This window comes from Eschscholzia californica, unplaced genomic scaffold (genome assembly GCF_041429995.1).
Source record: "Eschscholzia californica isolate CP2 unplaced genomic scaffold, dmEscCali1.0.p SCAF_5, whole genome shotgun sequence".
NCBI classification, from domain to species: domain Eukaryota; kingdom Viridiplantae; phylum Streptophyta; class Magnoliopsida; order Ranunculales; family Papaveraceae; genus Eschscholzia; species Eschscholzia californica.
Window position 1 is genome coordinate 7,404,909 of NW_028238472.1, and position 13,473 is coordinate 7,418,381.

Sequence of the window (13,473 nt, forward strand, 5' to 3'; positions counted from 1 at the left end):
TAACTATGGTTCATGTTATATTCATACTGCAGTTTCAGTAAATACTTTTGTTTTGAATTAATCATGGTCGATTTGAAGACTACGTGAAGGGTTTCACTTTCTGTATAACAATTGATTGTCTAGCGTACTTTTCCAAATTTACAGGAAACTAAAAGTTGTACTGCAAATTTTAAAATGCACATTACATACAAATATGGCCTAGCGTAGATTTTAAAATGAACAGTACAGACAAATATGTACTAGTTATTTGGTTATGTACTAGGCACTTTTGTCCTTAAAATTTTCTTGTGTACCGGGAATTACTTAATGTACTAGCCAATTGGTTATGTACTAGGCACTTTTGTGCTGGGTATTTTCTTGTGTACCAGGAGTTGTTGTATGTACTAGCCATTTGCTAATGTACTAGCCATTCTAATTATATATTTTGTAATGTACTGTACATTATGTTATGTACACTACATGATAAAATGTCCTGTACATTTTGTCATTTACAGTACATGATAAAATGTCCTATACATTCATTCCAAAACGTAAACTATTTTACTAAAAACTTACACGACATTTTCTTATGTATAGTACAAATAGTTTGACTAGAGCATCGCAGGAACTATAAGATTTACAATATATGATTGTATTTACTCACCAACTCATAATGTATTGTGCATAGGAAAAAATTTAATTCATCTTCAAGGGAACAGGAACTTGGTAGTGTAGCGGGAACTGAAGAGTGTACACTACACTTCATGATGGAGACCATCTTCCTATTGGGCCTCACGGCCATGGTGATAGTGGGCCTCACGGTCAAGAAGCTACATTAGCGTAGTTTCTATAATTAAGTATTTAGGGTTTCCATAATTATGAGTCTTAGCAATCAAGGAAAGTATTATTAGTAGTTATCTTATTTCCTTATTTGAGTCTACTTAGGAAAGTACAATATCTATATAAGAGAAGTCTAGTCTGTCTTTGTTAACCAGATCAGAGAATATTATCAACCAAGTTTATTATTAATCAAGTTTATTGTTTATCGTTATTTTATCAGTTTTATTTCGTTAGTTTAGTTTATTAACAATGGTGGATTCCATTACTTTTACGCTTCCGCAACAATCTACATCAGCTGGTATTCAGAGCTTGAAAAATCTGGGAACAAAAGATGAAATTTTTTTCATGGATACATCTCTCCTTGAGTGCTGGAAAATTTTTCCACGTTTAGATTGGGATCCCTTTCGAGATTCTAAACAATTTTATGTTGATCGAAAATATCCAGAAAAAATTAATACCGTTTCTAAAATTCCTCTATTCGACGGTCAATATCATATAAATTTTTGGATTCAACATATGGAAGATTGGTTCATAAACCAAGATATCCACGATGAAGATAAGGTTTTTCTCATCGAACAACATATGTCCGAAAGAATCTATGAACAATTCAATGCAATGCAATGGGGACTCATTAATCAAGGGAAAAAATTCGTAGACGATTGGACTACATTGAAAAGCATCTTCAGGTACGTTTTTCTTCCTTTAGATGAATATTTTTCATATGTGGAGACAAATATTGAATCAAGTAGACAGTTCTCCAATGTTACTTCGGTCACCGTGTTCGATAGTATTGAAAAAGAAGTTCTTGACAAAAAGAACAAAAATTTTTCAATGACCGAGAAAAAAGAAGAACAAAGTGAATTATCCGAAATTCCTTCGACTACCATGGTCGGCACTGTTGAAGGAGATTTTCTTGATACAATAAATACTAGTTTTTCAATGACGGAGAAAGAAAAGTTCAATGAGATGAATAACACAAGCTCACACAAATTATTTGCTCCGTATATAATCCCGGGAGAAGAATTAGTTGTGTCGAATCATAAAATACTTTCTCCTCCATTGATTTCTTCATGGCTTTCAACTTCAAAGAATCATACAAACCAATCTTCATGGCCATTCATTGTTTTTCCAAGAACAAGACAGGTTGTATATGTGACCTCTTTCGTCAAACTAAAAGACGACGGGCGATGTCGCAATTTACTAGATGTATTTACGTTGCTATTGCTTTTGCGAGTATCTTGGCAATATATGTTTCACATTATAATTGGTGATATTGTCAATATTTTTCTTCTTCGGATTTTCGGCAATTTTCGTGAAAAGTGGGAACTAAGGATTGCCTTCAAACTCGTCGCCGAAGTTACCTTCAACATCGCTGATATATATCCTCATTACTTGGACGATCCGCTTTATGACAACACCAACTTGGGGGGAAGTTGTTTCGCAGCGGGGGAGTATGATGGAGACCATCTTCCTATTGGGCCTCACGGCCATGGTGATAGTGGGCCTCACGGTCAAGAAGCTACATTAGCGTAGTTTCTATAATTAAGTATTTAGGGTTTCCATAATTATGAGTCTTAGCAATCAAGGAAAGTATTATTAGTAGTTATCTTATTTCCTTATTTGAGTCTACTTAGGAAAGTACAATCTCTATATAAGAGAAGTCTAGTCTGTCTTTGTTAACCAGATCAGAGAATATTATCAACCAAGTTTATTATTAATCAAGTTTATTGTTTATCGTTATTTTATCAGTTTTATTTCGTTAGTTTAGTTTATTAACAATGGTGGATTCCATTACTTTTACGCTTCCGCAACAATCTACATCACTTCAACACGTAAACTTGTATCTATAATGCTAAATATAACAAAAACTGAAGAGTGTACTCTACATTTTGTAATGTACTATACACATAATCTTTTACTAAACATATAACAACTTACTGTACATTTTGTCATGCGTTGTACACAAACTAAAGCACTGTGCAGATAACAACTAAATATTCATGTAAGTTTTAAAGGTTATGTATTGGTAACCAATTTTGTCAAGTTGATCCAGGTGAGGAAAACTCTGTATGTATAGGACATTACACTCTGTAAATACATGAGTTGAAATGTGAAAAAGGAAAAAAAAACTTGGGAATAGTTCCAATGATTCCATTACTAAAAACTTTGAGTTTTACTGTTTTGATAGAGGAATATTGATCATCTTTAAGATCACAAATTCTTGATCTTTTAGAAAGAGAACGAGATGAAGAAGATCAGGAAACATGGGTCAGAAGTTCTTGATCTTTTAGAGAGAAAGAGATGAAGAAAAAGATTACAAATTCTTGATTTTTTAGAGAGAGAAAGAGATGAAGATGAAGATTAGAAAATCTTAATCTTTTAGAGAGAGATAGAAATAAGGAAGATCGGGAAACATGATGCCAAAAGAGAAAGCAATCGATTTGAGAAATTTTCCCCCCAAAATTTCATCCAAAAATTTCAGCTCAAATTTAGAGTGAAAATGGCACCAGAAGTTTTCTAGAGAAAGAAAGAGATGATGAAGATTTGTAGAGAGAGAAAGAAGAACTGCTAACCAGGGAAGAAATCTAACTTGAAAGATTTGATAAAATCCTCATTTAATGCTGATTGCAATCAGTCAGATCATGAAGGAGAGAGGAGGCTCAATGTACCGTCCATGGGTAAAATAGGAAGAAGAATAAATGAAAAAGGAAAATGTCAGGTTACTCTGACATTTTGGACTTCACTCTTATTTTTCATTTGGACTGGGGGAAAACCTCATTAACCAGGCATTTTTTGGGGCTTCCACCAATTTTTGCTTTAAATGGAGGGAAGTTTGGATGCTAAGGTGGGGGAGGAATCATGGTATTAAACAAAAGGGAGACACATTAGCCATTGGATGAAGTTTGTAAGGCAACGAACGGAGAAGATTAAAATGTGTAATGGGACTATGGAAGTTAAACTGCTTCGGGAGGCACTGGATTATACATATATGAGGCGCACTTTGCTGCCTTGAGAGCATACAGAATTAAGATGCTCCTTGCTCTAAGATTCGCCACGTCATCCATTCCTATCCCACTAGCCAAATTAGGTGACCGAAAGTGCCCACCAGTCTACATTGTTTGACTCCAACTTTGACTACGCATATCTCACTCTTCCGGACTCCGAATTGACTTCCGTTTTCTCCTACGAGCTCGTCTCGGACTCTACTTTTCACTCATGCACAGACCTTGCAAAATTACCAGACTATCCTCGACTCCATATGACTAAAATACCCTTCATGTATCTTTTTCTCATTTTTATCCGTTTTCACACCTAACTCTGGAAAAGACACCTAATCAAGAAAACCAACCATTTTATTATAATAAAGACTCGAAACGAACTAACTCGGCTAAATTAAACGACTCAGATGGGACATTTTCATGACCGATCAGTGAGTGTTTAAAAACAATAACTTATTTGATTAATAAAATGGCAACTCTCATTTTGTCAAATATGTCGCCTCATGAAATTTTATATGACACAACTCTGGATTATAAGAACCTCCGTATTTTTTGTTACCTCTACTTTGGCCACAATGTCAACATAAAAAGTAAGTTTGGTCATAGAGCAAAACTAGGTGTTTCCGTCGTTATCCTCGGATAAGAAATGATACACCATCTACGACCAAGAGTCCAATTTACTTTACGACTCCCGAGACGTTACCTTCTTTAAAGACAAGTTTCCCTTTATGATAAACGACAATGTTCATTCGTCTACTGACTCTCAAATTCTCACTCCTTCATAATTGGACGGTTATACCCTTCATTCACCGATGCCCATACTTTCACCTCGTCAAGACGGATATTAGTCACCATCTTGGATGGAGCCCCTGGTTTCACCTAACGACACTTCCCCTTCCACCCTTTCTCCTACGGTGGATTCTCCATCAACTTCTCACATCCCGACTAACTCGGACCCAAACCTCATCGATGGAAACGACCTTTCACCATCCTTATTTTCCCCTTCGATGGAGCCTTCTTCGACTGTTCAAAAATCCCAAACCCACAACTGTTTCACCGCTTCCACGCTATGACATTGGCTCTCCGCCAGTGACACGACCAGAAGATGAACACCCACTTCCTTCTCGACCACTTAGTACCCCCGAAATCCGCCACCTTACTTGGTTGACTATCTTTGTTTGTGTACTGTTACGCCGACCTCCCACACACCATATCCATTAACATACTACATTGGTTTTGATCGTTTTAGTCCTTCTCATAAGACATTTTTCACTTCGATTATCACTACTGAAGAACCAAAATCATATAAGGTCGCCAAGTAATTTCTGGGATGGCGTAACGCTATGACTAAAGAAATCTCAACCCTCGAACAGAACAGCACTTGGGATCTAGCTCCGTTACCACCTAGCAAGAAACCCATTGGTTGTAAATAGATTTACAAAATAAAATACCGCTCTGATGATTCAATTGAACGTCATAAAGGGTGACCCGTTTACCCGATAAGCACCGCTACTTCTACCTAAGGGTGGCAATTAAGCCCAGTGCCCTGATACCCGACCCGGGACGCCCTGGTCCGATGGTCTAACCTGCCCGAAGCCCCGAGATGGGTAGTGCCCGTCTGGCCGATAAATAGTGAACGGGTCCGGGTTTCACTCAAAAAAATCTCACCCGATGGTCTTACCTGGCTGCAAAGCCCGCATGTAAAACCCGTTCATGGGCTCGATCACTAAGCCCACATATATTACCAACTCAAAAGGCGCGTCTGTGTAAAGCCATATCATCCCATCAGTTCTTTGACTTCCCACCGTATGTGGTGTTTGCAAGCTTGACTCTTTTTATTTTCTGGAAGGTTTTTGACTCCAACTTTTTAAGTGTCCTCGATCTAAAGCCCATAAACCAAGGGTCTTGTATTTCTAGGCGTTAGATCCAGGGCTTCCTAAACTATCTAACTTCCTTTTTCTCTCTCACCATATTTACCTTGCTGACCAACTATTCATCTTCTTCTAAATCATGTTTTACAAGGAAACAAAGCAAGAGAAAAGAAGTCTTTTAGATATGAAGAAGACGAAACTAGTTGTGAACGAGTTCAGATTTATATGTTATATAGTCTTTTAACAATCTCTTTAAATATCTGTACACAATTTTGTTTTCAACTAAGAAGAAGAATAAGTATAATTTCTCTCTCTCTATCTCAATTTTTTCTACACATGTAATCTTTGTATCTTCGTTTTTCCAGATCAATAAAACTAAATTTGTTGATTATAATTCTTTATGGTTAGTCCACTCTTTGTATATAGATCTTGGTCCAAACAGAGAAACGAAAATATGTTGAGTTGACGATGAAGTTAAGTCGATTTACTCAGTACCCGACCTAGGCCAGTAAACGGTAGCTTATCGGATATAGGCATATCCGTATCCGAATCCGATAAGTTATCTGAATATCCGTATCCAATAATTATCCGACGGATATTATAAATCAATATCCGGATCCAAATCCGATAATATTAACGGGATATCGGATAATATTCGATATCCGAAACTTTAACAAAATTTTAAATTTCTTCTTTAAAGTTTTAACCATCAGATCTAAATAATAAATCTCAACCATACATTTTATATATTATTATGAATAAATTTAAATTTTTATTATTTTTTTATATTACTTATCGGATATGGATATTTATCGGATCGAATATTAGTGTATCCATATCCGAATCCGATAAGCAGATATCCCGAATCCGAAATTTCAGATATTTTTTTAAAATTCGAATACGAATGCGGATCGAATGTCGAATATTCAGATATCCATTGACAGGCTTAACCCGGCCCGCCCGATGCCTGTTAAACTCGTCGCATGCCACTACCCATAACGGACTTTGTGCAAGAGTTTTATAATTTTGCCCGGCCCGAGCCCGAGCCCGCCGGTTAAGTGTAACGATCTTCGAAATTTAATACCCGGAATGGCCGAGCCCGAAGATAAGGTGCCCGTGGGCGCCCGAATCCCACCCCTTTGGCCCTTTCTACCCATCCTGAGGAAGTCAGGACCCTAGCTCCGGTACAGCAACTATTTTGCCCAACACTTTTATCCCATAGACGAAGTCAGGACCGTAGCTCCAGAAACGTCATAGCGTTCGAAATTCCATCTTATGACCACAGCCACAACCCAGAAAGCAGCCAGTAAGTCATCGTCGTCCGGGAACTCCACTCCTCATAGTACTTCAGACAATACCACTCACTACAAGCTCGAATGCTTTTCTAGAGAAAGAAAGTAGAAACTAGAGAGAGAGTGAAAGAAAATAAACAAACCAAACTTTGCAAAATAAAATGGGGGTAATAGAAGGAGACTGTGGAAGAAGCACTACTCCTATGTTATCAATGGAGGAAGCTCTTCAAATTGTCACTAGAATCACTCAGCGTCTTCAACCCATTACTGTTCCGATTCACGAATCACTCCATAAGATCCTAGCTGAAGATATTCAAGCTCCTGATCCCCTTCCTCCTTATCGTGCTTCCATTAAGGTCTCTTCTTTCTACCCTTTTCTCTTTTTAGTAAGATTTCTTCAAAATCCCTGACATCTATATCTAGTTTCTTAAGTTTGAGCTTTTTTAGGGTTGAAATTATTCTACCCATTTCTATATTTGTACTTGAAATTTATCTATAATAAGATTGGGATTTGATTGAAATTTCAGGATGGGTATGCAGTAGTAGCTTCAGATGGGCCAGGGGAATATCCAGTAATAACAGAATCAAGAGCTGGAAATGATGGACTTGGTGTTACTATTACTTCTGGAACTGTTGCATATGTCACCACTGGAGGTGCTTAATTCTGACAACATTTTCGAGCTTGTTTGAATTATACCCAAGTTGGAATTTGAATTCTTATTGTGAAAATATTAAAATTTTGAAGTGTTCTTCAATGTAATTTTGGGTTTTCAATCTGCTTACTATGTGTTTGCTAGTTGAGACTTCCATTCTACAATACCCTAACTCGTTTTTTATTTCTATTCAGGACCCATACCAGATGGTGCTGATGCTGTTGTTCAGGTTGAGGATACTGAAGAAGTTAAAGATGCTTCGGGTGAATCAAAGCGTGTCAAAATATTGGTTCAAGTTAGACAAGGACTTGATATTCGACCAGTGGTATACACTTACTATACTTTGTATAACACTATAACTATATAGATATTCATCCTTTGTTATAATGTAAGTTGAGGAATTTGATAATTCCCTTGGAAAAATAGGTGCGCTATTTATGGTTATATGATACTTCTAGTCGAGTTGTGTGATATGATATACAAGAGGTGTTCCTAGTTCTAACACCACTCTTATAACATATACTGTAAAACTTTTTAGCTCTTGCTCTCTTCTGCTTCATCTTATGTATGAAAGTAACTCAGGTTTAGCTAATAAGAACAGATATAGATGGCGTGGTAAAGCTCTTAGAGTTGTTCATTCGTCTACTCGACATGCTTGAGGACACAATAAATGAATTTGCATATTAAGTTTGCTAGTCTTGGAAAGCAGAGTTCGTGTGTTCACTTATGAATATCAAACCATTAGAAATACTAAGTTCGTGTTTATGTCTATGAACAGGGGTGTGATATTGAGAGGGGCACTATTGTACTAAGGTCTGGAGAACAAATTGGGGCATCTGAAATCGGCCTACTCGCCACTGTAGGAGTAATGATGGTTAAGGTAATCTTTATCTCTGTCTCCCGCTCTAAGTATTTTATCTTTTTATTCGTTTTGTTTATGGTTTCTTCTTATCCGTCTGTCCTACATTTGGGTGCTTCAATTGTTAGTAAAACCCGATGTGTCACAGCTAATGAGCGACCCCTCATGTTTGCTATTGTAGGTATTTCCTAGTCCAACTATTGCAGTGCTTTCCACAGGGGATGAGCTTGTAGAATCAACAACTGGGTCTCTAAGTCGTGGGCAGGTACTTTGTGGCATTGAAAAGTTCTTTCGTTACTTTATAATGATTCTGAAACGCTGAATGGGCTCCTTCACATGGTGAACCATGTGTTCGGTGAAAACTGATAACCTAGTTTACTAGACCAAGGAGAAGCCCAGGTGAGGTATACACTGTTACAGAGAGTATACCTCATAATACATGCATGAGAGAAGGATATCAGAGAGTCCTCGTATAAGGAAATGCTTTAGGTCACATTCAAATGGTTAAAATTTTAAACTGAGTATCCTCATGCTATCTATATGCCATTAATGGATGTACAGTATGTGGTATATTTGAATGTGGGAGAAATTGAGAAAAGAAAAAACGGAGAGAGAGAGGGAGAAAGAGAGCTTTTGCTTCTTTTTAACTTAAAATGAAAATCCTTTTTGTTATCATTTGCAGATCAGGGATTCCAACCGTGCCATGCTGATGGCAGCTGCAACACAGCAGCACTGTAAAGTGCTCGACCTGGGCATTGCTCGCGACGATGAGAAACATCTAGAAAGTGTGGTCGAAAATGCGATTTCCGCAGGGGTGGATATTCTGTTAACATCTGGAGGTGTTTCAATGGGCGATAGAGATTTTGTAAAACCTTTGCTGAAAAAGAGAGGATCTGTTCATTTTAGCAAGGTAGACTTCTGTTCATCAACCTACTTTTCCTTACTAGTGTTTCTTTTCTTTTGTTATTTGCCTTCTAATGAACATATTATATCAATCTCGTTTCCTAGAAAAACTTTAATATACTCTGTCACTTGACTTTTCCTTCAATTCCTCTTCAGGTTCTTATGAAACCCGGAAAGCCTGTAACATTTGCGGAAATTATTATCAAATCACTGGAAGAAAAGGCTGCCAAAAAGATGCTTGTATTTGGTTTACCAGGAAATCCTGTGAGCTGCCTAGTCTGTTTTTATCTCTTTGCCATCCCCGCAATTCGAAAGCTTTCAGGATGGGCAAACCTTGACCTTCTAAGGTTGAGTGAACTTCCAAAACTTTAATTACCCTATTACAAAAATTTACCTGTATTTCTTAATGAGATATTTGATATTAATATTTTTTTCTTCACCAATTTTATATATTACTAACTCTTGTACTCTTCGTACAGGGTACATGCTCGTCTTGCACAGCCAATTAAGACTGATCCAGCCCGACCAGAGTTTCATCGTGCAATTATTAAGTGGGAAGTTAATGACGGTTCTGGTAATCCAGGGTAAGATTAGAATCTTGTTTTTGTAGGTGTAGCCAAGTTTTGCTTTTCAGACAATGTGAATATTGTAGATTGACATGTTTCTCGAATTCAGTTTTGTTGCTCAGAGCACGGGTCATCAAATGAGTAGTCGACTGCTAAGTATGAAGTCTGCTAATGCGTTGCTAGTTTTGCCGTCAGGAAGCGGTGTACTATCTGCTGGAACATCTCTCGAGGCGATAGTTATCTCTGATATAAGTAGCTTTACAATTCTTACCGGTTCCTTGTCGAGTCCGACACCTCTAAGTAATAACAATAAAACACGTGAAAAAACTGTGGCCGAATCTGAAGATGCCGAGGTGAGAGTAGCTATTCTTACAGTTAGTGATACTGTTGCAGAAGGTGCAGGGCCTGACAGAAGGTGAGTCAAGTGTTTAAAGTATTTCTTGAATTCATGGAAGACCGAATTATATAACTTGCAAGTTATAATTAAAATGCATATCGCCGAATCCCCGAGTAAGGTGTTATGTATGAAATTTTGATCTTTTGGAGTTTAATTTTTTTTTTTACTATCAGTAGGGTTTGTGGCACACATATGTCCGTGCTTGTGCATAGGAGTTAGTGAACACTCGGCCGAATTACTCGAGTCAGACCGTAGATTGGGTCGTGTTTGATTGTGAGCCAATCCTGCTCCCAAGTGCTCATATTTGGACTTATTGTGGTCTACCTACTTGATCTACAAACTACGGATATTGTTTCACATGACTCTGATAGAATAGAAATGCCAAGAAGAACAATTAGCAGACCTTAGATGGTTGGAAAACGGTGTTGATTATAATAAGCTAACCTGAATGCATCTCGATACACCTCTTTGGATGTTTGTTTCGAAGAGGCCACCTAATTGATGCGAAAGTAAAGGCAGATCTGGTGTTTTTTTGTCCGAGTGAGATAGAAAAGTAGCATCAGAAACCGTGCGACAACAATCTGAAATTACTCTTTTTTTACTTTAACTTTATTGCTCTAAAGTAGTTGCATTCATTATGCAAAGCCCCGAGCCAGCTGAGGGACTCCGGAATGCAATTCTTTAACGTATGCTAAGTAGAAACTTTATTATAAGGAATATATATATATATATATATATATGTTTTTACTTCCATTCCGACATTTCACGTAAAATTAATAAAACAATGAAAAAAAATTTCCATTCCGACATTTCACATAAAATTAATAAAACAACGAAAACATAACACGGGAACACTATCTAGTTCTACTACCAAGGTATCACTTCATTTCTGATTACAAAATTCTCTCTCTGGTTTTAACAATGCCTTGCACGTTTGTTGATAGAGGTTTCCAAATATATGATTTATGTTATGAGCATTGTTTTCACTGCAGTGGTCCAAGAGCTGTTTCTGTCGTGAACTCCTCATCAGAAAAATTAGGAGGAGCAAAGGTAGTTGCGACGGCCGTAGTACCAGATGAGGTAGACAAAATAAAGGACGTCCTGAAAAAATGGAGTGACATTGACAAAGTCAGTCTAATCCTAACTCTTGGTAAGAATCTAGTATTCTTGAATCATTTGAAACTGAAAACACAAATACTTTTCTAGATATTTGCCGTATTCAATTTTATAGGTTTTACTTCTTATTTTAGGTGGTACTGGGTGCACTCCAAGAGATGTTACTCCTGAAGCAACAAAAAGTGTAATAGAGAAAGAAACCCCTGGCCTTCTGTATGTGATGCTGCAAGAGAGTCTTAAGGTACATATTATGTATCATCCATATTACATTATACAATTAGTTGTTCATCGATTACCTAAAAATGAAAACTTTGTTTTAACTTTCTGCATTCATGCTTAACAGGTGACACCATTTGCAATGCTCTCACGATCTGCAGCAGGAATAAGAGGATCTACATTGGTAAGTCTTTAAAACGTCATTAGCTTCATGCTTTTTTCCATCATAAACCATTTAAGACATTGTGAGAATAGTCCCACATGGACAAAGGAGATATCATGATCAAGAATAATGTCGAAGATCTTTACGCTCATCGACGATTGGTTTTGAGTTGGATGCCCACAAACTTAAAACACGTGATAGGCCCAACGGTCCCAAGTGCCCCATGTCACCCGACAAAAAAGGGCACGTGTTAGGTTCAAAAATCCCCACAAGTGAGTGAGGGGCTTGTAAAAATAGTCCCACATGGATATGATCAAGAATATAATGCACAGAACTTCTCCACTCACTACGATAGTCACACAAGCTTAATGGACATCATATACATTCACAAAGATAACCATCTTAACAACTATTCGTAATGGCTGCTTGGACAAAACCTGCGAAATTGTGTTAAATTTTTCATTGCAATTCTATTGATATAGCAGTAGTCCAGATACAAGCCACATTACCTAATTTAGGCAGCAGTAGCACCCAAGCTCACATAGTCATAGCCCAGGTAGCACACGTTTTTTTTTTTTGGAAACGGACTGGCCTAGACCAGCTTAGGAGCCCTACCCACTCACAAAGTTCATCCAGTATATAAGACAAGGTGGTAGTTTATAACTCACATCTAGAAGTTCTTCCCTTGAGTCAAACTAACTGCAACAAACATGAGCCTTTTGAGTCACATCATGAAACCAAACTTTGTGGAAGTAAGAGGGCAACAAAGACTAACAAATATTTTGGAATTTCACTTCTATTCTCGATTACTTTGAGTTGATTTAGTAAGGATATTGTTACATATATAAGCATAAAATTCAGGATTGAGATTCCTTCATGATTTTCTTATTTGGTTTGTGTTACTATATCAGATAATCAACATGCCCGGGAATCCAAATGCGGTTGCTGAATGTATGGAAGCATTATTACCTGCTCTCAAACACGCAATGAAACAAATAAAGGGAGACAAGAGAGAGAAGCATCCTCGACACATCCCACATTCACAAGCACAGACGTCCGACACTTGGGAACGAAGTTATAAACTGGCTTCTGAAAGCTCAGAACCTCAATGTTCTTGTTCACATTAAGACTTCTCATGATCATTAAGAAAACTTCATTGTTAGTCTCTGTAAATTGTTCAACATGTTTGGGTTTGAAAGATGAACCCTAAACTGATCTTATGCAGAAACCAATACTCTTAGTGGTGTCTAAATAAGTTATGCAAAAAAAAAAAAGATGATGCTCTTTATATGTAGTAGAAGTTTCTCTTTTGTTAATGCAAACCTCCATTGGAGATATGGTAGAACAACGGTCTACGTGAAGATAGACTGAGCCTGAGCCTGAGCCGAATATGATGGACTACAGTGGAAGGGCAAGGAATACATATATGAAAACATAGCCGTCTAATTAGCACGGTTGTTTAGAGCCATTACACAATGTCGTAGAATTACTCGTCGGTAGATATAATGTCTAGGGTTTGGTTATTTTTACTTACAAACTGACCAATAGGTAACGTGGGTGGCTCCAATTGGTCAGCCCATGCGGAGAGAGATGTCCGCTGTGGTTAGTTTTTTACTTAA

General features: G+C 37.4%; 1 protein-coding gene across 1 annotated transcript; it reads left to right on the forward strand.

Annotated features, from left to right (window-relative positions):
* Positions 1-6,832: 6,832 nt before the first annotated feature.
* Positions 6,833-13,094, forward strand: B73 (molybdopterin biosynthesis CNX1 protein / molybdenum cofactor biosynthesis enzyme CNX1 (CNX1)). The gene is made up of 13 exons (XM_086644792.1): positions 6,833-7,337; positions 7,509-7,635; positions 7,829-7,959; positions 8,413-8,514; positions 8,675-8,758; positions 9,176-9,403; positions 9,553-9,743; positions 9,876-9,980; positions 10,072-10,377; positions 11,352-11,509; positions 11,610-11,716; positions 11,819-11,875; positions 12,766-13,094. The coding sequence occupies exons 1-13, from the start codon at positions 7,143-7,145 to the stop codon at positions 12,979-12,981; spliced, it is 2,007 nt and encodes a 668-aa protein (XP_086500918.1). The 5' UTR covers positions 6,833-7,142; the 3' UTR covers positions 12,982-13,094.
* Positions 13,095-13,473: the final 379 nt, after the last annotated feature.

Coding starts and splice junctions, on each gene's coding strand:
- B73 (XM_086644792.1), top strand. CDS start 7,143: ATGGGGGTAATAGAAGGAGACTGTGGAAGAAGCACTACTCCTATGTTA. Junction 9,404..9,552: donor GATCTGTTCATTTTAGCAAG/GTAGACTTCTGT, acceptor ATTCCTCTTCAG/GTTCTTATGAAACCCGGAAA. Junction 11,510..11,609: donor CAGTCTAATCCTAACTCTTG/GTAAGAATCTAG, acceptor TTCTTATTTTAG/GTGGTACTGGGTGCACTCCA.